Genomic DNA, 27223 nt, shown 5'->3' on the forward strand with positions numbered 1-27223 from the left:
AGTAGTTTTTGTCAGTTCCTGTGCCAGAAATCATTAAAATCGATCTACTTAGATGTCAATTAAGGTTATTCGTTACAAACAAAAAACAAATCATTTCTTCTTCTAAAAATACCTACCTACCTACGTAACTAGCTAAGGTACCTAAGGTTTTGTAAAACGATTATACATCTCTACATGACCTTATCTAAGCGAAACCTTTACAGAAGTTCACAAATCACGCCTACACATTTATTCCCACTTGTTGACATTCTATAGAGTATGCTATGTAGTAAATTTTATAGGTCACGACGAGTCACGGGTTTTAGCTCTAGCGGTGACGTCATTTAAATTATACCAATACAGTAATATGGTTTTTCTGTAATTTCTTTATGCATTGCTTAGTAATTTGATCACAACTGCAGCCAATGATCACATAACATTCTTGTTATATCTTTCATTAAGAAAAAAAAAATAAACCTATTGTCCGAGAAGAGCTATTAGTGCTTTTGTCCCAATTGTTTAATTCGTGCGTAGTCGTGTGGCGGGGTCACACCAGTGTTGCATAAGTGGGTGCATCTGCTTGACATTTGAATCGACCCCGAATCCGAATAGAAACTGTGTCACGAATGAACGCGAGCGGGTACCGGCGCCGGCCGGTGTCGCGAGGTGCGTTGTGCAATCCCGTTAGTGCTCCACGTGCGCTCCGCCGCGCCTCAATGTCGCCCGTGGGCGGCCCGCCCGTGCCCGCCCGCCCCACACCACCAGAAACGCTCGCTCGCTCAAAATAGCGAGTACGCCCGAACTTCCACTAATCGGCGAGCGCGCCCGAACGCACCTCTCTCGCTTCCACTCTCCAATCATTCAAGACACCTCTCGCTCGCGCGAACAGCTGAGTATATCAAAACAAAGAAATGAGACGGGCTGTCGCCGGTCCCGCTCGCCGGCCGGCCGGTGCCGCCGGTCGCTCACGCACTCCAGTTCTCGTTTGAACCGCGTCTGTTAAGGTCGTTCGCAGCGAGCTGCCGTGCGAAGTTTACTATCGCGAAAGGATTTTCCTTTGTCCCGAACCTCGAGGACCCTGCCCTCGTATTATGTTTCCGCGTGAGAGCTGCAACCAGCCCCGGCCTACTGAGGAGCCGGACCGCGTGCAGCGCATTCAATCACGTCGAAATTTCCGCAGTTTTCCCAAATTCTGTGACGGCTATCCCGCGAAACGCGTACGCCGGGCAATTTGAAGTTTTTTTTTGTGAACGTGTGAGAAAGTAGAGCGGGCCACCGGACACCGGCCCGAGAGTGTGACAAGTAAGAGTACGGACTGTGAGCATCATGTCGACGGGGAAGCGGCTAGCGAAGAGGTCCATCATAGGGACGCGCGTCGCCGCGCTTGGTGACGACGGGCTGTACTATTCGGGGATGATCCAGGAGGTGAAGACGCCGTCCTCGTTTCCGGAGAACAATAACTGTATAAACTTGACCCCGAATACGCGGTACACAGTGCGTTTTGATGGTGTGAAGAGTACGCGGGAGTACCGGGACGCGGAGCTGATCGGGCCGGGCTTCCGCGGCATGGCGGGCGTGCGGCTGCGGCCGGGCCAGCGCGTCTACCTCACCCACAACGGCCGCGAGGTGCGCGCCGACGTGCTCAGCCACGACCACCACTCTGATGAGCTGAAGGTGCAGGTTCACACACCCGCCACTGAGGTTGGTACTCACATCAATACATGTTTAGAAGTTTGTCTCTACCATAGAGATATGAAAAATGCAATTTTCATTGCAAAGGTCTCTACAATATTATTTAACTGGAATAAAATAATAATGTCCCAAAAATGTTATGAATTTGCCTTTGCCTTAACATCATCAACATAAATGAGAATCATGGACATCGTCGTTAGGAAAATATTTTATCTACATTATCGAAAAAGAAATAGAGCGCCCTTAGAAAAGACATCAACGGTACGGTAGCTGCGAAGACGTTAGAATCCGGTTCGGTTGATTACCACGGAATATAATGGGCAGTGGCATATGTAGTCGGAGGCCTGCGTAGACAAAGGTTTATGGTGCATACGGGGATGCGGTGCGGTGCGGGGAGAGGGTGACATGCGCGTGCACCGAGCTATTGACCCCGCCTCCACGTGCAACGCGCGCCGGCTCCCGATACCGAGTGCATCTTTAATCTTATCTCTTGCAAACCTCCTGTATACAACAGATTTAAAAATGAAAAAAAAGCTTCTGAGTTTGAAATAATGTTGTTTCTATGTCAAACACAAAGACCGGAGATAACACCGAAAAAATCTGTTTAAATGCTTTCTTCCTTGCAACAAAGAATTGGGTGGAACAGGTAGACCAGCCGGGGCATCGTCAATGAATGTATTCACACTCAATAATAAAAAAAAAATAACCGAATAAAGAAATGATGTTTCAGTTGTTTTTTCCAGTAAACTGCAAGTCAATAACAACATAATTAACACTTACTATAATTTGATAAATATTTTTGTTTATTGTGCCTGCGGACTTATAAGTTATCGTCTTACATCGTTTGCCAGTTAAATGATTCTCCGTGTAAGTGTATATATCATAGTTACCAATCAACGAACTAGTATGACTTGGTTTGCTCCTAATCTTGTTTTAAATTATATGATAATGCGAATCGATCCCAGTACGAATGTTAATGTGAAGGACGATGTTATCGCGTTGATAATAAGCCAATCTTAATTCTATCCACAACACTGAATTGGATATCATACTCAATATATTTTTGTATTGCGATATTATAAAATAAGCGCTACCTGCGCGAAAATGCGTAATATTTTTGAAGCAAATCATTCAGCCAGTGACTTGATAAATTATTTAATCAGCGACATGTTTACCACGCATTCAAAATTATTAATAACTTTACGCTCCATTTTAGAGATTTGACTTTATTTACTCGCAATCCAAAAACTTTCTTATTTGAAAAATATTACTAATTTAAAATATTCAAGGTCTACTCTTTGGAAAATTTACATTTCACAATATTTGCGAACAACAAAATTTTCATTCTACAAAAAATGCTAACAGAAGCCCTTCAGAGATTTGTATTGTAAAACTTTTCAGTACGTAATAATTCCTTTGCCCAGAACAAAGTAAACAGTCAAACTGGGAAAGTTATCCCAACTTTGACGTCGTTAAACGTAGCAAGCTACGATACACTCGTAGCATGAGTCGTAGACGATAAAATATTAATTATTTTGTATAAAAATTCCTGAAAATTTTTCTATTTTTGTTCATTTCTGGATACTTTAGGCACATCAAATTAAAACCTACTTTCGGAGGTTATAATATGCTACGCACGACTGCGCCTCCCGCTACGACATGCATGCGCTAAATCGCCGAATTCGGACGAACCGTTATAAGTATACGCATACAAAACCAGCTAAATAACAGCTAGGTAGTTAAGATACCTCATTCATATGTTATTTATTATCACATAAGGTGGCACATTCTAACACAGAAAAAAGAAAACAAAACCTATTACATCAAAAGACGAGTTTGTCTATTGTGTAACTCAAATATGATTCAAAGATAATTAGTGTTCACGCACTCTGCGGCATCAAAGTAATAAAAACTCGTATAGCAAGTAGCTCAAAACCAGTCTTGTATCTGAGCGTTAACAATAAAAAGTGCAAGATACAAAGTTCCCTTAACTAGGTTTGTAATTAGCTGTATCTGGCAATAAATCGGCCTCGTAAACAAGTAGAGCGATCGCAGTAAGAGTGCCGGCCGGCGCGCGGCGTGCCAACTAATGCGTCATCCGCGCACCTTGTCACAAGATAAAGAAACTATAGACTTACCTACTCTCTCATATATCCCGCCTTTATTCTTAATGGATGGTAGACAGAGCAAATAATAACGTTTTTCAAGAGCTAAAGTCTAATAGATGGCTTAATGATCTGAACTTAAATAATAACAGCTAGCCACTGCTAGCTAGCTAGCCCATGGAATGATCATTTAATAAACCTTATTGCCCTGATTACTCTTTTATATATTACAAAAAAATTGTTCTGCGTCTCAGTCAAAATCAAAATAGATACCTACATACCTGTAGAAAGAGTTAAAATTAAATGAAATCTTCTGTAAATTAAAATAAAAGAGCGCGGCTCATATTGTTTTATCATATTCTCTTTCTATTTGTTAAATTAGTTTGACTAGTAACCAATAAGTAGACTTGCCTCATTTTGTACGGGGAGCAATAAATTTTCCAAGGATTAACCTTCATTTGTACAAGTTGTTCACTTATCTTGTTATAACGATATTATAGAACAATGCACTCGCGTGATACGCAATTGTAATTTAAAAGACACAGAAGTAGTAGTTTATTGATTTTTAATAACCTGTTTTGAACTTAAATATATAAGCATTAACATTGTGTAAAAATAACTTATTATGACAAATCTAACTTTAAAATAAGATGGAATGAGGGATTCTTTTCGCAGACAACTATTTGATTCTTGATCTCGTTTGGATATAACATATATAATGATCTGATCTCTGCCGACCACTTCGAGAAAAGAAGTGATTTTATGTTTTTTTTTATATTATACTAAATATAGTATTGGAATCGCTCGATGACACAATGAGGAAGAGGCGCGCGCGCTGCGTGTGCAGTGACGAAGGCGATACATGCATGACGCGGTGCGCCTGCGCAGCGAACACGCGCCGCACGACATTTCATGACACCCGCCGCTTTTCTAATCGTGAATACCTACTAGTGTTGACATGGTCTATAAACTTTTATAGTCATTTAAAGTAGCTATTACCTATATAAGTATTTTATATAACCCAATAACTTGCATGTCGTGTTCTCAAAGGTTTTTCTTATCATATAAGAGGTGCGTATTAAATTATTTAATTGTGATTCAAAATAACATGTTTTTAAAACACGTCATACATAAAGCTGTTTCTTCATTGTAACAATCTGACGACAGAAATCGAAACGGCACCGCTGCGCACTTGTTTACATTTTCAGGCGACTAATATACTTTACAGTGATACAAAATAAAACCAGTTATAATGTGCGTAGTCTCTACTATTTGCGTCATACGCTGATAGAGCGCGCCATCAAAACAAGTTTAATGATAACAAGCAAACAAATAGCACGCTTCGGTGTAAGGTTTTTTGTCAACGCGGCTACTACAACAACAAAATGATGTCAGACTTCAGGATAATACTAGTACAGGGTAAATCCTGTGCTCGGAAAGGCCCATTTCAAGCAAGTATCAAAATGACGCGGTATTTCCCTGCTCACATATCGTCATGTAATTTACGGCGAGCGTCGAGCAGCGCATGCCATGCTGACGCTACGCGGAATCAATCAAACCAGCGCTGAGTCACACTTGTGCGGCGAGCGCGAGCCGGCCGGCGGACGATCGTAAACAACATACATTTTCTGACACTCCAAGCTAAATCATCACGTATTACGTAATATTTAAAAAAGTTTACATTAGCGCGCAGTAATATGAAAGATCGACATTATCTGTTTAGCAACCTACTTAATAAAATATTGCTAGCACTTTAGCGGCGATGCAAATTTAATTTCGAAAATGGAATTAATATTGCTACACACTCAATTTTAAATGCATCTCTCAGTAAACGAGTCAGCGGCTAAAATATGTCAGGCAAAAAGATATAAAAATAAAGAGTGCTCGGCCGAGAAATAAGGTCACCGACAGGCCCGGAACCGAGTAACGGTATTCGTTACAAAATCGCGTCAAGAATTATTTTCACGTGCGCGGCGTCGGTGGACCGTTAGCGCGGCTAACAGCGACTAACCCGACCGGCTCGGAAGTGGGCCACGAGAAGACGATCACTGTTATGTCCGTGACGACACAGCCAGCGAATAATACAATGAGATGCTCAAACCACGATTAAAATCGCAGGTATATAAACTAATACTTGAGTGTACTTGAGTGTTACGCAAGCAGTGATTTCCCCTACACCGGTTGCCGGTGACTATCAGAGGCGCGGGCGCAGCTCGTAAACGGAACGACTCAATTCGACGCGGACGCAGAGAACGCGAGTTGAGTGTGAAAGTGCCACTCGCACCTGTTGTCCATTGCAGTAACAGATTCACTTGTTTCACCACAACACTACATTTGTTACACCTGAACAATGATACTTTAAACAATGCGACGTCATTATTTCAAAAATAATATTAACAATGTCTCTTTTCATTTAAAAACTAACGAATGTTTATTACCATAATACAGTCTTAATTTACATTACATTAGTTACTAGTTGCCGTTATTTGTAAATGTAAACATATTTCACCTTGTGAAAAAATGTCATTTGATTCGTAGATCTTATATGTCAATCAGTACGAAAATAACTTTTATCATTTGCGTTGGTTTTAACATTAATAGTAGAAGCCAACAAACATGTTTTGACTGAAATCTTTTTTTAATCGCAGTACCTATTTGCATGCGAATATTTCCTTGACACTGAAAGAAAAGTATCGCTGGCGCACGATACCTGTATCACGGAGCTACAAGCATAAGCACTCGTAATTTACACGTAGTGATTAATATCGCATTAGTTAAATAGCAGGCGAAAGCAGTTACGATACTAAAGCAAATTGCGTTTTCCAGATTTTCCAGTCCAATCGGTATTTTTTTCGATGGAACGAAGACACTTACGCTCATGGCGGCTATCGTTGCGTGGAGTTGTTGCGTGCCAGACGCAAATTTCACTTAATGTACTCTACCAAGTTAGCTTAAATTGCTAGAAAATGACAAAATTTCCTTATCCTTAATTAAAGTTTATGGTACATAATTATGACTCACTAACAATTGGAAGCATGTTTAACAAAATTTAACACCGAAAATAAAACTATTAAATTTTTTTTCACGCTCCATGTTAAAAACCAATAGTAATTATGTTTTATAGCGGCATCGACTAGCATTCTTTACGGTTTATAAGAAAGTCATAAAAATATATTAGGCAGAGATTACCCTGTCCGAGTAGTAATAGCCGTTACTACGTTACAAGTGTGCCACTGATCATACAATTTACAAGTTTCTCCTTCTACAATTTCCACTCATAAGTACGTGATTTTTTTTGTGAATGCGAGCAGCGATGGCGGACGGAACTGGCAGGCTAGCGATTGCCATTGGCGCTCCAGTCATGGGAAGAGAAAATGCACGCACTCGCTTGCGCAGACGCAATTTGCACTCTCATCGTCGCTATACAATTAGCTGAATATGTACCGGCTCCAGATATGACAACGTAATTAAATTATTTCCAGTGTCCTAGATAACTAATAGTGTTTAAAAACACAATTCTCCGTTTTAAAATAGAAATTAAAAGCATTTTAGTAACGAGATATTAGAAGTATTCGTGACACATCGCCTAGTGACACGGATTCTAAATGAACCAAGGTTGATAAGATAAACCTCGAGATTTGTTGGTACAAGGCAACATAAGGGCGCTCCGAGACCGAGGAATGGCATTCGATCATGCCGTGAACGGAATCCAAACGCACCCAGAGCTATTATGAAAATTAATAACGAATACGTTACACAAAATATGAATAATTCATGCAAAATATTGACTAAAGTTGCATGTCGGCAGTCAAGGAGAGCACTTCAAATCGTCTAAAATTACGGATAATGATGCCTCGTTATTTATTCTGTATGTTTAAATTGATATCAAATTATTGTGGGTTTAATTAAAAAATATTAATTGATAACACACCTAGTTAAAGATAATAATAATACGTTAGCTAAAATAAAAATTTTGTAACGGAACATTTCTAACACTTGGAACTTGAAAATAATGCAGTATTTATTCAGTTGTTTCGATTTTTTTGATTTTTATATAATTTCAATAATTCAAAAATGCCCAATACTAAAGCATTTATAATAAATTAAATATAGCTTGTATAATGCCCATTTAAAATAGTCCGTCTAATGTATTCGAGTTTGACCTAAATTGCACGACGCTACGAGATGACTGACCATTTAATGTAATGGTGTCAAAAAACCGTTAGAAGTTGTTTAATATTATTTGGATTTCCGTGGTTTAGAGCATAGATAAGATTGTTTAGGTTTTGATTATCAAATTCTATTAGGTTGTGTATAGTACCCGCTCGACTTGTTCAAATTCAAATTACCTCTGATCTATATAGGTGCACATAATGCATTTTGTTAATCAATGAACTCTTCCGTAACTGCAATTGATACATATAACCAAAATTACTGGGCATAAAAACTGAATATTGGCAGTAGAATTATTGAGGAGACCAAAACTGGTAATTGAACATAAGAAATCATGGAAAAAGGCTAGTTTAACTATAATTGTGTTAGATTGTGAAGCTCTCTAGATAGACCTTGATATATTTTTGCCGAGAGCATAGCAGTAGTCCTCCCACAAGCCGGCGAAGGCAAGGTCGGCCCTTTGTGGGTGACCTCATTGCTCTCGCCTTGAAATAGTTAAACGATTGAATACCTCTTATTTTAACAGTTGGTGGAACAAAGTATGAATATGTATTCTTATTCGAATAAGAAATAATAATCGAAATCTCTGAACTTAACAATCATCCCTTAAATTGAATATCGAAATTGTTTTGAAATTTGAATGTTAGTGTGGAAATGAGATAACTGCTTTGGTTCTTGGCATAACGCTTCGTCTCTGAGTCAGCACGATAAAATTACTCGTACGGTTTGAGTCCAAGCTAACAGTAACAAAGACGACCGTTACCACGCGTGGGCCGCTGTCACACATTACAACACTCGCTACGCCAAAACATCCTTCCTGTTTAAATCGTAGACGGCATTCAACAAAACATTGACGCTTCAGAACAATGATGGTTACGTGTAACTATTAACTTTGTTCGAAAGCGAAGGTCGTTCTATTCTGTAGAAGTAGTCGAGATGACAATGGTATAAAACATGAAGACGACATATGGTCCAAAGACTACAGTGCAAATTACCACATCTAGCTCATTCAGTAAATGTCTCACATGCAAATGCGCCTAGTTAAGATGTGTGATGTGTGTGTGAAGAGCGAGTCGTATAATTGCAAGCGTAGCGACCAGAGGGGCGCGGGCCGCGGCCGCCCCGGCCCGGTGACCCACTGACCCAGAATCGCTGATATTGAACCAGCGACGACGCATAGCCCGTATTCGAAACTCGACCTCCACTTGTGTTTTCCTTGTGTTCTCTTTATCCGTAATTAACAGACTCAATTCGCGGATTAAACCTTTCATTCGTTTTCCAGGAAAACATTTATTACGTTTTGTTAAGTTTGAATCGAGGATGTTTGGTTAATCCTGCTTTACTGCCAACCCAATTTCAATCTGATTTATTTTATTGGGTAATTTTGGGAATGAATAAGAAATTTAATAAGCTTTCGAGAAATTACCTTACTACCTACCGATGGACAAAGTGTATGTTTTGTATCATCGAGCATGGTGTGTGCGTATATCACACGATACGATGTGTGGGGCAATGTGAACAGGTTCCCGTATCCGTTATCAACCGGCAAGCCGGGGTGCGGCGGGTCGGATTCTGTTTTTGGGTCAGGCTGGGTCATGACGCCTGCGTGCTGTTCTCTCGCGCCCTCTGACACATTTACTATTATTTCGATATCTAAGAATAGAGAGGCGACTACGCCAGCAAACATCTCAAGGTGAAACGCTCACTTTTCTAAGCGTCGCACGTAAACGATGCGATTATGGCATCACGGCGGGTGTAGTGTCGAAACGTCGAGCACGCGTCCTTGTGCAGATTTCACGTTCAATTACGTAATACCAACGCCGGCAATTTTATTTACGTGCAACAGAGCTACGACGAATGCTACGCGCCGCCTACACGCCGCCCGCGCTTGCTCCCAGTTCGTAGCATTTTCCCCGTGACGTCATCACCGCGTCGCGCCTACGCGAAATAGCTCTCGCCGACGCAAAGTGACGTCGATCGCTAAATAATTTCGCCAAGCGTTCTGTGACGTCATCTAATTCAAACTGAAACCTCTAAACACCTACATGAACCTAAGATAAAATGAGCATTATCGCTTGCACCATCATCGGTGTAGGACGCAATATTAATTTCCTGACTACGACTGATGTTGACCTACATGGTTGACTTAATTTATTGTGACTTTGATGTCGTAATTTAAGACCAATTAAAAAAATTGGTCTTAAATTGCGACATCAAAGTCATTGCCAAAAATCGCAGGCATGGTTTAGAAAACTTCAAAACCATTCACAGAAAGAGTTATCTTTCTTCTAAATTAACTTATTCTCTTCTCTTTCATATTCGAAAAACTATCTCAGTCTGAAAGTCACAGTTCAGTAGACGAATAGCAAATAAACCGTGAAGTTTGTCCGCTACAAATATAGCACCCGGCGACCGTACAAACATCCCGAAATAGAGCACGGAGAGGTTAGCCGGGCTCCGAATGCAGGGCGCCTAGATCCTGGCATCGCGACCCGAGGCCGTCACTGCGCGCCAACTAGGCCGCCGACTACTTCGTCCTGTTTAATCGATGGCGCTGCGATGACCTACCAGACCCACTTTACATTTCCACTTTACCACTTCTGTGCATAAATTGAAATTAACTATGAGTCAATCTGTGACAACAACGCATTTCTTTCCTCGTTAATATAGCCATACTTGGGTGATACTCGCGGAGGTCAGTGCCGACAGATACGAACACTAAATATTGAGTGTTCCAAGCCGCCTAATGAAATGGTCGGTTTCAAGGAGAATGGCAGTAATAAAAACGCTAGCTGCATTTTGACGTGTGAAATGTAGGTCACGGATTTTTTGGGGCAAGGTTGGCGTATGCAGAGGGGGGCGCGCCGGCGCAGCACTGCTTGGACGGCGAAGGTTCGCGTGCTCTGCTTCAGCTACATCCGCTTAGCAAATCTTACTTAGAATTCACCGACAATACAAGGCCTTCGTGCCGATTCACTAGTCGATATAACCGCCAATATCCGACTATATTACAAGTGACCACGCTAAACGAGTCAAGACATCTATTTTACGTCATTAATTTAATTATATATCGCATTTAGACAGTTCACTGCAAACTCCGTCTCATTTTGATCTACTTATTGTCGGTTATGAAATAATAATTGCTAAATGTTACGATAGTTAAGCGTTCAAATCGCAACAACTCGTGCTTCGCTTCTCTTTTTATTTTTTCACCATTGAAAGCGGATCAGAACTGAACAATTTCTTTGCTACATCACCAAGGAAATTTTAGTCTTGACACAAATATCAAGTATCCTAGGACACTATAGTTAGATTAGTTATTGAAACCGCAACTGTTTTTCATTTGCATCCAAAGCTCACGCCATGCCATAAACTAGTCGACAAGCATTGTTTATTTTTAGTAGTCAATTGTTTAAATGTCAGGCGGCTTTCTGCTAAGCTCAGGGACGTAGTAGTTATAGCCGGCATAATTTGCGAACACGTGCAGTGCACTTAAAGCTGGCCCGCCCACGCGCGTACCCACTTCATACTGACATTCAGAGGTTCGTAATATCACTTAAAGATAGCTGAATAGAGAATTCAAATTATTTTCAACTTAAAATATGAGGATGAATACGTTTAGAGCATTGGTAAAAACAATGATGACTAGAGACGAAGAAATCTGCCACAAAACTTACCAATGAAAGCAATCCAGGGAATCCTTTTCAAGGAGTTGCAGATAAAGGATTCTAGTCAATTACTGCGATTTACTTTCGTTATTCATTTGTTTCAACTAATAGAATGATTGAGCGAGCCCTAAATAAGCCACAGCGAACAATGGGCCGCCTGCCGACTCTTGCGCTTTAGCTATTGACCTATTTACTAGTGCACGAATGCTCGACCGCCGAATTGCTTATGCATGCGTGTCTACGTGACTCCGATGTAGCCTCGCTGAATATCTAATAGAGGAGTAATCGCTGTCTATCGAGCTATATATCAAAGACATTCGATACGACATTCTAGGAACCGGGGGACGAATCGAATATCGCACAGGCTTATTAGGATTCCTGGATCGCATTGCATAATCTGTTCTCAGCAATTATTTGTTGGATGTTGATTTTATTTCCAAAAATTCTACCCTTCAGTATCCTGAATATAATTTTACCTGAATTATTTTGGGCATCAAATTTCAATACAAAGCAAACGAATCACGCTTTTTGGTAAGTACGTCGTTATGACAGCCGAAGTCGTCTATTGTTTTCTAACTTCATTGTAAATAGAATCCTGAGTGCATTGTCCTACGAGATTGTCCTGAACGACCGATAAAAGAGCAATATACGTATCAGTTTCATACAATGACCTGGCCCAAAGCAACAAGGCTAAGTACCTGAATTGAATTGGATGAAAGCTGAATCATTTATTTTCTGGACCCTCCTCACCCATGTCATTAGCGGATCTTAGTTTATAATGTTGACACAAAGGGTTGATTGAGGGAACGTCACGATTTTTTATGCAATTTCTTTTTCAATTTTGCACCGTCATGTTGCCGTTCATTGCCTTTTCTATAAAAATGTATTATCTAAATTTTCTAATCATTAAGGTAGGTAGTTTCGTTACTAAATAACTAAGTTATTGTTCTTATTGACATCCTTTTCTTTCTTTGCATGTTACCATTTCCATCCTTAATCTCACCAGCTACATGTACTGTAGAGTCAGCTATTATATCTTTAATACTTAATTCTAATGAATATTTGTTCGACTCAACAAAAATTTATTTTTTTATTTCATGAATATAAAAGCTATCTCAGTAGTATTCTTTTTACAGCAGAGGCTTTGTCACGAAGAGATCGTTTTGATGGTCTTGATAGTATTGTTCATTGCTACAAATCATTGGTAATGTAGCATTTCAACACATTACGAGCATGGATAATCAGTTTGGTGCGGCAACATCGATGCGCAGCAGAGCGAGCAAGCTTTCGCAACCCATCCGACTGCCGCCACCTAAGGAGCCTCCTTCGGTTTTCGGTCTAAATCTAAGCAAACGCGTTCTAACATCACTTGATTACTTGTTTTCACTATCAGTCAATTATTTGACTTTTGTATGAACAAGAAATTTATAACTCTTCCTTATTACCAGTCTCTCCAATACTTTAAAAGACACTCAAATCATAATAGAATGAAGTGGAACACCAAAAATTGTCTCTCGAGGAAATATTGTTTAATTTTACTAATCTATCGTCAAATTCCTGTGCCGTTGCTCGTCAAATAGACCAAGTATCATTAGAATATTTCTGTTTATGTAGATACCATAATGACTTTCGAGCGACAACAATGCGACAATCATCCGTAATGACGGTGAACCTCGTTTTCATATTAAAGTAATTTTCGTCATGTTATAAAATGTATTGCTTTAAAATTTTGATCGTCATTTGTCTCTTCAACAGAATCATATTTACATACATACATATAGGGCATATAGGGTAGGTAGAGACTACATCTAATCGGATAATTATGACAAAATATACGCATATAACCAGTTAATACTTCTATTATTACTGATATATGAGTACTTATGTATGTAGCATACATTCAATCAATATATCTAACGCATAATAATTACGCAGTGTTAGCATGTCAAAGTCACTGGGTGACTTTCACCGGCATTTAAACTGCTCTTTCGCCATCGAATACAACAAATTGTGCAACGTTTGAGCATTTTATATAATCTGGCTGCAAATGAGTTGCATAGCGGAACTAGTAAGAGTTACCTCCGCGGGAGATCCTTCGGGCTATTTCTAGAAACAGATAAATGAGTTCACCCGATCTAACTAGATCGGGTGAACTCATTTATCTGTTATTCTATTTTTCTTCTCTGTTATTCTAGTACTTATAATTACAGATTCCTCTTTAATGTAAATCCCTGCCAATCTAAGGTCTGCCGCGCCGATGGATGCATGGCTAGGGGCGAGCCTAGTCTCGAGCGTGCCACTTCCGCCATGGGGTTGGGCGACCCCCAGGTAATGGCTAGCCTTACCCTGGCATGCGGGGCTCTGCTGGGGCGGACAAAATTTTTCCCTAGCGTCTCGTGGGAATCGCATGGATGCAAATCTTTTGAAAGAGCACCTAGATGGCGGCGATGGTGTCCGCACCCCATCACGTCTCGTTCCCGGCGGGAGCGGTATGCGGTCTGCTGAAAGCCGCTTTGCGACGATGAATGTAAGAGGAGGAATGAAGGATAAGATTGAGGAAGTATGCCAGATGATGGATGAAAGACGTTTGGATGTGTTGTGCGTGAATGAAACGAAGCGGAAAGGATGCGACGCGACGCAGCACGGCCCTTACACGGCGTATTGGTCTGGAATTTCCAGTACCAGCCGAGGCTGTCAAGGGGTCGGTCTAATTCTTTCTGCACGAATGGCTGAGTGCGTGAATGAGTATGAGTGTGTCAGCCCTCGTCTTCTATGGATTAGGCTGAAAGTTGGAATCACTCGGATCTTCGTTCTAGGTGTTTATGCACCTTGGGATGTGGGTTCGAGGGGTACAACATCAGCAAAAAGCGAAAACGAGGAGTTCTGGAATAGTGTAAGAGAAGTATTGAAAGTTACCAAGCCAAATGAGAAGATTATTATGTTAGGTGATTTTAATGGATGGGTGGGTGTAAAGCGTGATGGATATGAAAAGGTGCTTGGTGCGTTTGGTGACGAAAAGGTGAATGATAATGGAAGAAGTGTATTAGAAATTTGTCTAGAGTGGGATCTTTTTGTGTCGAACTCAATGTTTCAACATAAAGAGATCCACACCTACACAAGAGTGGAAGGTATTTTAAAAAGTATGATAGACTTTGTGATTGTAGATGAAAGATTGAAGAACAAAGTGCTGGATACCCGTGCATATCGCGGTGCTGGCATTGACTCGGACCATTTACTGGTGATATCCCGGATAAGGGGTATCTTCAATCGCTGGCGGCACAGGGTAAGGGAGCAAACCAGCGCTTTGGAAAGAGTAAAAGTAGAAAATTTGCAAGATATGGATGTAGGTAAGAAGTATATTAATAGACTGAAGGATGAATTTGAAGATTTAGAGGAAATGAGCGATATTGAAGATGGATGGAAGGAATTTAAAGAAAGAATTGTGAAAGTAGCTGTTGAAGTGTGTGGTGTAAGTAGAAGAAGGAAAGGAAAAAATCACAAAAATGCGTGGATGAGTAAAGATGTGCAAGAACTTGTGCGATTAAAGAAGAAAGCATGGCTGGATTTGTTAGCAGCAAAAGCTAACTTAAGAATGCAAGAAGTTATAGATGAAGATGTGAATGAAGCACGTAAGGAATATAAGAAAATGAAAGATTTGGTTAAGAAAGCTGTGATTAGAAAGAAAGAAGAGTATAAAGAGGATTTTGATAAAAGGCTATCAGAAGACTTTCAGTCAAATCTGAAAGTATTCTGGAAATCCGTAAGGTCAGCCCGAGGAAATACTATAACCAGAGAGCTGACTAGGATCAGATGCCAGGATGGTAGCGTTGTGAAAGGAGAAGAATGTGTACTAAAGATATGGAAGGACTATTTTGAAAGTTTATTTGAAAAAAAGGAAGGAAATAAGAAAGATTTCTGCTATAGCGAAGAAAAAGAGAATGAGATGGAAGGCGAAATTGAAATGTTCGAAATTGTGGAAGCACTTAAGAGTATGAAAGCGGGAAAGGCTGCTGGGTGTGATAGAGTGTCGGTCGAGATGCTTAAAGCAGGAAAAGGCGTAGTAGCTAGTCAGTTGTACTGCCTTTTCAATTTGTGTTGGAGAAGCGGCCGAGTACCAAAAGATTGGTGTAAGGCTGTTATCGTGCCACTTTACAAAGGAAAAGGGTCACAGCTGGACTGCAAAAATTATCGTGGTATAAGCCTGCTTAGCGTCGTCGGCAAATTGTATGCTAAGGTATTGATTAATAGAGTCAGGAATGAAACTGATGACAAAATATGGGATGCTCAAGCGGGATTTCGAAAGGGAATGGGATGTACTGATCAGGTCTTTTCCTTGCGGTGCATAGCCGAAAAGTTTTTGGCCAAGAGTCAAAAAGTCTATTGCACATTCGTAGATCTGGAAAAGGCCTATGACAGAGTTGAGAGGAATGAATTGTGGTCAGCACTTTCTATGCATGGGGTGAGCAGTCTCTTAATACGAGCACTGAAATCCTTATATGAGGATTCGAGTGCTTGTGTCAGGATAAACGGAGCGCACACTGAGTGGTTTAAGATTGAGATAGGCGTTAGGCAAGGATGTGTTGCGTCACCGTGGCTGTTCAACCTATTTATGGATAGCTGTTTGACAGATTTGAAAGAGTCTAAAAGTGGATTAAGGATGAATGAGTTACTCGTCAAATGTCTGCTCTATGCCGACGATCAGGTTATACTGGCGTCATCAGCGGAGGAGTTACAGGAGATGGTAAACTGTATGCATGAAGCTTTAAAAGAGAAAGGAATGAAAGTGAACGTAAGTAAAACTAAAACACTGGTTTTTGAAATGGAGAAAGAAATGACAGCATGTAATATTTTGATTGGAGGAGAAAAAGTGGAGCAAGTGAAAGAGTTTGTATATCTAGGATCAAAGTTTACATCAGATGGCAAGTATGATAGTGATATTGAAAGGAGAGTGAACGCGGGGAACATGGTGAATGGAGCTTTGCATGCCTTTATGAGCAGTCAGAAACTATCCAAAAAGGCTCGACTGGCTGTGCACAGGGGCGTGTTGGTCCCGACATTAATGTATGGGAGTGAAAGTTGGGTATGGCAAAAGAAGCATGAAAGCAGAATAAATGCAGTGGAAATGAGAGCGTTAAGGAGTATGATGGGTGTGAAATTGAGTGACAGGATAAGGAACAGCGTGATAAGGGAATGTTGTGATGTGAAAGAAGATGTAGTTACAGGAATAGAAAAGGGTATGTTAAGATGGTTCGGTCATGTGGAGAGGATGAATGAAAGCAGGTTGACTAAGCAGATATACAAGGAGAGTGTGGAGGGAAAGGTCGGAGTGGGAAGACCTAGACGAACGTATCTTGATCAAATTAAGGACGTCCTGGTAAAGGGTCAGGTCAAAAGTACCCGAAACCGCCGAGCTTGTATGAAGAGAGTTATGAATGTGGACGAAGCGAAAGAAGTATGCAGAGATCGTGGCAAGTGGAAAGAGGTAGTCTCTGCCTACCCCTCCGGGAAAGAGGCGTGATTTTATGTATGTATGTATGTATAATTACAGTGTATTTTCGTCATCATCCTCTGTTAGGGTTTTTACTTCCAGGCTTTTTACTTCTTAAGATTTTGTAACGAATGGTATTGATGTAGGTGCTTGGTACTGCAATAGTAACATAAGATTCAGGTGTAAATTATTTCCGCATACTTCCTCAAGGCACTCGTATGAATACTAATCACTATATTTGCAAAACATGCACATGTAAATAACAAAAGCCTTACGATGTAGACATATCATCTCCGTGTCCTTAAACTGTCGTGCATATTACGAGGTTGCCGTATTAGTATTCAGCAATAACTGCCAGATGTTAAAGATCATATTATCATCATGTATTTAAAAACTTTTGGAGAAAACTTTAACTGTTCTTTGTACTTTCCATAAGTATGTTAAAGTGAATTTAGTGATACTAATTACAACAACTTTCATTGTTCCGGTGCTCGGTGCGTCGTCAGTCCACACTCGCACGAAATCGCTTAAAAGTGAAAGTATGATGCGATCAGCCTCTGCGCAAAGCGGTTACCTTGTCGCCCCGCACCGCTACCTGTCTCCGACAAAACATTACTTAGGAAGTTTGTAAGTACTTCCATTTGTAGTTATACCTTTCAAGTTGCATACCGACAAGCCATTAGGAATTGTATCTATCAAACTTCTAACCTCGACAGTAAATGTTGCTGTCTCGGTTTAAAAAATATTTCAAGAGTCGGGCTAAATAAAACGAGCAATCTATGCTATGAGTTACATTAAATTTATGTTCTGTTTTTATGATATTTTTAGTTTTTAGTCTTAATTTTGAAAATAAGTCTCTCATAACTCAATGCAATAAATTAAGTATTTGATTTTGACTAAACTTTTGAACAAATATAGCATTCGGGTTAATGAGTTTTCGAATGGGTCAACGAACACGTTTAGCTAACGAGGTTAAGCGTTATCTACCATTACTGTAGTTCCTGTTCATACCTTTTCTGCTACTTATCTCAGAATATTGTTATCGAATTTGTCCGTTACTTCTTAAGTTCTAAATTCTAATCGGATATATGTTATTTGGAATTTAATTAATTCGATCACACCAAATATTGCTATATATCGTCATAAATCAGCGTCACACCTTGTTTCATAATAATTAAATAAAGGGCTAAGTAGGCTGGGTTAGCCTCTAATGATTGTTCTATACTTGTTAATGTCTAATATTATGTACAGTTCTCCATTAATCTTCAATCACGATAATGGAAGTCCATATAATTGTCAATGTCGGCTCTGCCTGCCATTTGTGACTCGACCCTGATTCGCTAATGAAGACCTTTCAGCCATGTTCTGTTCCCGTATTATATTTAATGTCAATAGCATGATATTGTGTAGAATCGAGTTTTTAACTCTTGTTTCAAGTCTATATAGGTTTCAGTTATATGAATGACTACTGTCTGCTCGAGCTATTTGGCGTGCGAGTTGAATTAGTTAAACCTGTGAAAACATTACGTGCTACCTTTTTAGAATGACCTCATCGAGGTCTTCATGAAGATTGTCATGCCTTGTCGCCTATAATAAACACAGAGACTGTAGGAAGAAAACTGGTAGAAAAGTGGCATAAATGTAACTCTGACCTTTAGAATGATATAATGAGGAAACACAATGTCGCTTCGAGGCAATAAACATCCGCGACGATGCAGTTATAGCACCACACTTGTAAGTATGGACTCGATTGCCTCTACAAGACCATTTAGTTCTACTTCCTGTTCTAAAACATAAAACTGAGCAAGGTGATCATGGTGTGAAAATCATCAGAATTTTATTGGCTATAAAAATTGTCGACATTCAACTATAATCCCATCGCCTCGTATTCACACGGGTACTATAAATCTAAAGCTCATTACGATCTAACGGTGGCCTTTGGGGCTTTGAGTTTAACTGCTTTAAGCTCTCTTTTTCAAACGAGTACAAAGTTGGGACAAAATATTCAGTTATATGGTTGCCACTATAATTTAAACGGTCTCACCGTAATTTAAAAAAAACTACTTGACAAGGGTAGAAAATATCTTTTCCCCATAATAATAGACATTTGGAAATCAATAAAAACAGGATCATATTGCATTTAAAAGCAAAGAAGAAAGACATGTAGAAAAGTACATGCTCTGCAGTATACGTTACATAGACTAACATATTATTGATATTTATTTAACTGTTAGCAATAAACCATTTCCTAACCGGGTAAGCTAGTAACAACGAGTATGTCGGTACCTAGCATGCACAGTTGGCACTTGGTAACATGGAATGGAACGCGTCGTCTGATCTCGCTCCAGTTGCAGTCGCCACCCGGTCGTGACGTCATGACCACCCAACCGCGGTCCGCTCGAAGGTCGACATATTGATCTCTTACACACCCATTAGCTGAATGCATATGACATACCCGCATTACAGTGAATCGCGATTATGGAAATCAAGGAATATTAATCACTGTTTCAGTTATTATAGAAATAAATATGTCAACTTATATCTGGGTGGTTTATTTAAAAATTTCTCAAAATAAAGTGTTATAATGTTGATAATCGTTTAAGCTAAGGCTTGCGTTAGAGAATTACACATTCCTGGAATAGCTCTAGTCAATAACCAGTTTCTTACAAAATATCAAATCGCAATTGCTATCATTGTTTCTGTTTGTGTCATAATATCAGTCAACATGGAATATTATCGTAATTACAATTTACTGATCGCATTAATGTGTTATGATTCACCTCAGCAGTTTTTACCGACAGTCATTGCTGTGCCGGCCCTTTAGAATAGGACCACTCCCTATCTTACCCATGGATGTCGTGTTAAAGGAGACTACGGGAAAAGCTAATAAACTTCGTATTCTATTTGTAGACGATGAGCTAGCAACCTGTCACTATATAAATCTCAATTCCGTCATTCAACTTGGCCTTTTAGCCGTTTCGAGGCTTATTATATGTATGTATGATATATCACTTAGGTACATTTTATCTGTATGTATTATACTTAAGTATGTTTCTTTGTCTCCAGGCCCGGATAGAGCTGAAGAAGAGGTTGGATGAAGTGAGATTGCTAGAGTCACGTAAATCCGCGAGGTTAGCGGATGTGGACACCGACTTCGCCAGGCTGGCAGACATGGCTGGCGACCGCCGCCGAATCTCCGCCACCATTGAAGTACCATCACATCACATGCAAGGGTAAGATTAAACTGAGAAATATTATTAAACAGCCGGTTTTATTTTACAAATTACATAAGAAGACGAGAATAAAATTTTAAGTATACCGTATACTACTGTGCTTAGACTTGCTTATACAAATGTAAAATAAAATATATAATAATAATTAATAATATAATCTGACCAATCTTTAAAATGTCATCAAGATATGTAACAGTTTTGTGCAACTAAGAATAATATTTAAATCGTCACGTACTGTGTTCAGAAAGTATGAATCAATTACACAGTTTACGGACCAAATGCGCGAACGATCGGAATTTTAACTGAAAGCGAGCTCATGAAACACGCATAATAATACGTTCAGAAATAACCGTTTGCAATTGCGAACCGAGTGATTTACCTGCCGTTGCAACCGGCACGCTGCATTGAAAACATTTATATGTAGAAGTTATACAACATGTTAAATCATAATTATCATATACAATAGAAATCGAAAGGAGAAGTCTTCTCAATGTAGAACATTGCAGTCACGATTCTATTAGTTGTCAATTTTATGGAATAGCTATTTAATTATCAAATCTCGATGCCGTGCTGCCTTGAGATAGTGGCTCACCTCGTGCAGTCGCCGTGAGCGACGAGGAAGGCCGCGCATTTCTAATCCCTGTTTGCAACTTGATGGGTGATGTGGGTTTGTGAGGTGCAGACAATATCTTTGAAGATAATTGTCTGAGGATTTAGGACTTATATAGATATTTCCGGTATATATTTGCAGTGCTCAATTCGTCAAATATTTAAAAAGTCATCTTTATCTCCATAAGCTCAACTGCTAGGCTGCCACCTGAATACAGTTTATGAAATGGATTCAATACGTAGTTTAGACGCTAAAGGCAGAATCTCAGCTCTGGGAACTCCGAGATCAGTTTATGATCGTGTGCAGCGTATCGCGTATTGTTGTGTTGCCTTGTAGGTGTAATCGCTCACGAGCGTGCATCGGCGAAGTGGGGCCGGGCGCGGGCGAGCGTTGCGAAATGCGCAGCGAACACGTTAGAAACTGGATGGAAGTGTTAGCGAGGTACGGGCGTGTCCTTGTCACACTTGCCTACATTCTACGGCCGGATCCCGCCGCCCGCGCCGCGGGCCCCTCGCCCTGACAGGGACAGACAATGCAACACTGTGAGAGCGATTAAAAAAATCCACCAGATTTATATTGATATCGTAACAAGCAACAAACGGTATATAGGTGGAACAATAATAGTTTTACGTTAATATAATAGCCATTTCAAAAGGCTAGCTAGATGTCTCAAGGTGGAAAACTACAGACATTAATAAACGCCAAATCATGAAATTGCAACTTTAAAGTTGTAAATTAATGCGGTGGTCAATAAAGAACACGATAATGTACTGCAATGAAACCGGAACAAACGGCATCAACGCCTGCTGCGACGTGACGTGCGACTCGCCGGTTTCACTTTTCATCGTGATCACGGTGAGAGGCGAGACCTCTACACACAAAATTTCACAATAAGCACCAAAACGAGTGAAGGGAGGAGCTTTTCACAAATCGCCATAAGCAATTTATCTAACAACACTCAATGACGCTGTCTTTTGATCTAATTCTTTATTGAAGGTGTAAAAATATCCGTACATAGTAATGATAGACAATTTTGATAAGTAAGACTTTTAAAACAGAATGTCCACAATGCCGTTAATATAGTAATATTATTGTAGCCTGTTCTGGTTGGTATTTAAATGTTGCAGAAAACTTGTTTTCATGTATAAAATCACGCTGCGGTCAGGGATGGGTCACGCAACCAGAACCAGGACATGAATGTATAATTGTATCATAGTAATTATATCAGCAAATTGTTGAAATAATATCAACCTACATAGAAGTCAGAAAATCGGATCATGATTGAAGTAAATTTCGTAACCCAACATGGACCTCAGCCACCAAAGTGAAAGTTTGCCAACGCTCGTTTTCTTAGATTTGACGGACTTCAACAGCCTAAAGAACCGTTTCTGTTTTTCACAAAATATTTTGTTTATAAAAAAATATAAAACAGCTTCATTTTCCCAATTTGATCGTCAAGACGCGTCCAACTTGTACATGGTATAGTACAAATCGACTCAATGCAAGGCAAGATGTCTTCGCATTTGGCTAGCACTTGGCGCGGGCGCTACGTGACATACTAACCCAGTTTCGAAATGGAACAACACACTAGAGAAATACCACATATAGTGATAGCAACGTACTGTCTGCAAACTGATGCTTAGTCCTATTAAACAGTTAAATAATAAGAATTTGCAACAATTTGTTTCTCTATTAAATTTTGTACGGTCGTGTGATGTGTTAGTTGCTGGAAAAATTAATCTAGATTGTCTGCGGTCGATGTTACTGATGAAGTACCCAAATTCTTAGTCGGGCAGTAGGACAATTATATGTCCCGCATTCTGATGTCGCAATCGAAGACATGAACGCCGCTTGGGCGACTTTGACGTGTCGTGTTGCCTTGCCGGTCGATCACGACCCAATGTCAAAATTTCACTAAACTCGCTTTTTGAAAATCGTGTGATTGCCGAGTTGAAAATCACTGGTTTTATGAAAGTATCAACAAAAAATTTACAAAAGACGTCACTTATGTTTTTGTGAGCTTATGTTTTTGTTAATTAGCTGTTTGAAGTTGATTGAAATAGCCTCATTTTGGGTCTATCTCTTGTGCTGCATTTTGATGTTGCAACAATAATGACGGTCAAGTAAAAAAAATATACAAAATTCTGATTTGTTGAGAGTTAAGACTCTTGATGAACTACATTAGCGTTCATTCCGCATTGATTTGCGCAACATGCAAAGAGAAGGCGCGCTCAGGCACCGGTGGTGGGGCGTGGAGGCACTTTCACGTCCACGTACATTTGCTTTCGTTGGCGGTGGCCCGTTATCTCATTTGGCAGGTGCAGGTATGCCGCCTTCCAGAGAAAGTGTTACGACAATTATTGTATTCAATATTATGCAAACTATTTAGCAGCATTGCAATGTAATGAATATCAAAACTGATTCCGAAAATGGCTAATCAGTTTCACCAGCTTTTAGGTCATTCATTTTCTGAAATGAATTATTTATTTTCGAGTGAACAGATAAAAGTTAAAAAGAGTTGAATTAAAGTCTTGATGTTTATACACACATACATAAACTCACGCCTCTTTCCCGGAGGGGTAGGCAGAGACTACCTCTTTCCACTTGCCACGATCTTTGCATATTTCCTTCGCTTCATCCACATTCATAACTCTCTTCATGCAAGCTCGGCGGTTTCGGGTACTGTTGACCAGACCCTTTACCAGGACGTCCTTAATTTGATCAAGATACGTTCGTCTAGGTCTTCCCACTCCGACCTTTCCCTCCACAACTCTCTTGATCTTTATGCTTAGTTTTTATGTTTAATTCATTACACCATCGTTTCTATACCTATTTAGATAGTATCATCATAATTAACACTTCAAACTAAAAGTCTTGAAGAGGATAACCCATCGTCATCATTTACTCAAAACTAAACTTCACAAAGTCCTCCTAAATATCATCCTGGTGTTTCAAATGGGCAATTATTCACTCGCTGCATTCACCGGACATCTGACTTTGGTTCGCCCTACCTGCACCACAGGTTATTCCCCCGGACAAGGGCGCAAAAACTGTTAATACTTCGTGATTCTTAGAATAAAACCACTCGTGGTAAACTAATGACGGTTTGATCGTGGTGAGCTGAATCGGTTTGCCGTCGTGACAAGTACTAATGTTAGACGCTCCGCCGTTGTAGGTCACCTCAACCCAGTCAAATATAATAGCTCGCTATTGTAAAGAATTGAAGGTTGCAAGTTTTATCAACCACACATGTTTTTATTCTGTAGTTAACCAATGAAATTAAGTTGGTAACTCCAGCTTAAATTGATACGTGTGGTAATTATGGAGATATCCCAATATTAGATTCACAGTTTCTGTTGAAGCAGTTGATATTTACAGCGGTGACCTCATCAATGCTCCGGGTATAGGAGCGCGGGAGGAGGCCAGCGCGTTGGCTCAGTCATACCGGACCTCGTTTTTATAGCACCTAAAATTGCACAGTGAGACCGCGACCTACATTAACATTTGGGCAAAAAATTCCGTCCACTGATACTACTGTAAATGTTGGTTGTGACGCTTATGATATTTACGCAAATTATCAGGAAAGAGTACCAATGAATTTTTCGTAAAATAATTATATCTCTACAACAGGAGCCTCAAGAAACTGTAGTAGCCGGTCAGAAGAAGGAAGCAATTGTTGTGTAAGTGATATGTTTACCGACAAACGTGTTTATTGGCCTCGAACTCTTTTGTGAGATACTCACCCATCTTCCAAATATGGAACAGATGTCTTGTAACTTGTTTGTTGTGATGAATGGTGACATAACTTCATGTTCACTGTGGCTAGTAACGGGTTATGATTTCAATTTGTCAAATCAGAAATTTGGCTAAAGAAGTGAAAATTCTGCAAGACAATGTCCTTGATTTCACAATATCATACATATTATAAACAATATCGCAGTTATCAGTGTTGGTGCGGCAATCGGCAACAGTCGACAAGGTCGTTCTCAATGTTACACTAGTACAGACAATGGCATACCAAGTTGGAACCATTGCAATTTAGCAACTATTATCGCAACATTAACGTCCACGTGTAGAATTTTTAATACACTACCATCTGTTCTAGCAAATATGCACAGCTGTGATGCTGGCTACCGTAGTAAAAATCATCCAGAGCCACAAATGCGTAAATAACCTTTCTTGAAGACCATTGAAATTGCGCTTGACTACAGAGCAATCTCTAAAACATCTGGATTAGTTTGATCATTGCAAAAAAATAACTAAGTGTTTCTAACGTGACTAATGTAGCGATGTTTTCGTTGCAGTTACGTCAACTGATTGAGGATGTTACGTCACTTGGTTTATTTTACGTGTGTGATGATGCGACGGCGCATATCTTCAATTCGGATTTCCTGGCTGGTCGGTGCAATTTCGTTCATACAATGACGTCAGTCGTAAGTCAACAGCGGGCGATAAACTCGTGATAAACACTTGGTGTTTTAAGAATTACCTATATGAACGACTAGCCATCCCGGCAAACGTTGTTTTGCCATATTAATAATTTTTAAGTAATTTCTAGTTAAAAAAAATGTTAAGGGTGGACAATCTTTATCACTAAGGAGTATGAAAAATAGATGACGGCTGATTCTCTGACCTACTCAATATGCTCACAAAATTTCATGAGAATCGGTCAAGTCGTTTCGGAAGAGTACGGGAACGAACATTGTGACACAAGAATTTTATATAAAAGATAAAGTGTGACATAGTGCAAAAAATTACTGTTTTCAATAGTCATGACACGTTATAAAGTGGGCGTACATCACACAAAAGGCGCCTTAAAATGCATCTTCGTGAAAATGTAAAGAAATATTTATGAATCACTTCAATTTCATTCATTCAGAATCATTCGATAGACATGAGAATTAGCATTCATATACAGAAAATGTGAGGTGTACGGTACGCCCGGGAAAAGTTTCAAATCTTCATTTGGTCCGTGAAAATGAAACAGCCATAAAACTGATATCATATATCTAGAGTGGCTATAAATCGATCGTTGTTGCACAAACGAAATGCGTCGGTGTCGTCAACCTATTCGCCCGGTCGGCGATCCTTGCGAAGTCAATGTTCTGCGCGACCCAAGCCGCCCCCCGGCAAGGACGCCTAGCCTGGCAGAATCCAGAAATTTCCAGCCTCTTCCACGGATTTTTGCCTCCCTTCGTAATTACACACCTAAATTTGAATACCGCCTGAAGCGGTACTAATAGTATCTATACAACTATTTCTAGTCATGTCAAAGACTAGGTTTTTAATTTACTTAGGCATCAATGGATGTTACACACGATACCTTGCGTAAAGAAATGGAACCGTAGGAACTGTAAATAAAAATTAAATTAAATTCTTGACACACACCGTTAATTAGAATTTGTGGTAATTGTAAAGGTAGTCTAAATTCTTTAAACGATGAGGAAACTAAAGTAACCTAGGTACCCCATTTTATATATAAATAAATCAAATAATATTATTTGAAAGAACGAAAGATTTCTACCCAAACAAATCAACTGTACAAACTTCATTAAATGTATTACGTAAAAACAATTTAAACAATGTGACCGGAGGACCATATTTCTTTTGTTTCTACAAAAATTTAATTTTGGATAGTTGTACGAATGCACACGTCATTGCAGTCATTGGCTCGTAAAGCAAGTTCTGCTCCGTACTGTGACATTGAATAATGTCTTACGAATACCTATCATCCACGTCTCTTTCTTTTGTATTGTGTATACTCAATGGCACCTTGCGTCATCAATATCTGCCATTGACATTTGTGACACGTAGCGACCTCGGTGGTAGTTCTATAGGCGGTCATGACGAAGGTGAACGCCTCTCCTTCTGAAGGTGGTACGGGGTGATCAGCCTACGCAAGATCGTTGCCTCGTCCTAGCAACTCATGAATGTCTGCGTTTGTGGGTCGCCGCCGGTTGCGTAACACCCCCGACTCACCCTTCACCCCTGAGCCTCCAAATTCATCTCCCGAACTTGGTGCAAAGGTCAACAAACCGGTCTAGACTTGTTGATCAGTATCAAACTGTGCTGAAACTTTTTCGTTTTTCGAATCAGTTATAGGTCGAATGGTGCATGCAATCTGTGCACCTGTGTGTGTTTAACTAACCAAGCGATAGTTAATTTCATTTTAAAGCTACTTATTCATGACAAATATAGTCGCTTTATTGATTTTTCAAGGGAAACCAAATCGCTTGTAGAAATATTGATTCCTCGCTTGACTATGCCACAAATTG

General features: G+C 39.8%; 1 protein-coding gene across 1 annotated transcript in view; it reads left to right on the forward strand.

Annotated features, from left to right (window-relative positions):
• The first annotated feature begins 915 nt into the window (after positions 1 to 915).
• LOC106136985 (zinc finger protein 395) overlaps positions 916 to 27223 on the forward strand; it is a 57055-nt gene continuing 30747 nt past the window's right edge. Inside the window, exons 1-2 of the mRNA XM_013337705.2 lie at positions 916 to 1680; positions 20172 to 20338. Coding sequence (XP_013193159.1) covers positions 1306 to 1680; positions 20172 to 20338 — 542 coding nt within the window. The 5' untranslated portion in view covers positions 916 to 1305. The remainder of the gene's footprint in view (positions 1681 to 20171; positions 20339 to 27223) is intronic.

This window comes from Amyelois transitella, chromosome 4 (genome assembly GCF_032362555.1).
Source record: "Amyelois transitella isolate CPQ chromosome 4, ilAmyTran1.1, whole genome shotgun sequence".
NCBI lineage: Eukaryota > Metazoa > Arthropoda > Insecta > Lepidoptera > Pyralidae > Amyelois > Amyelois transitella.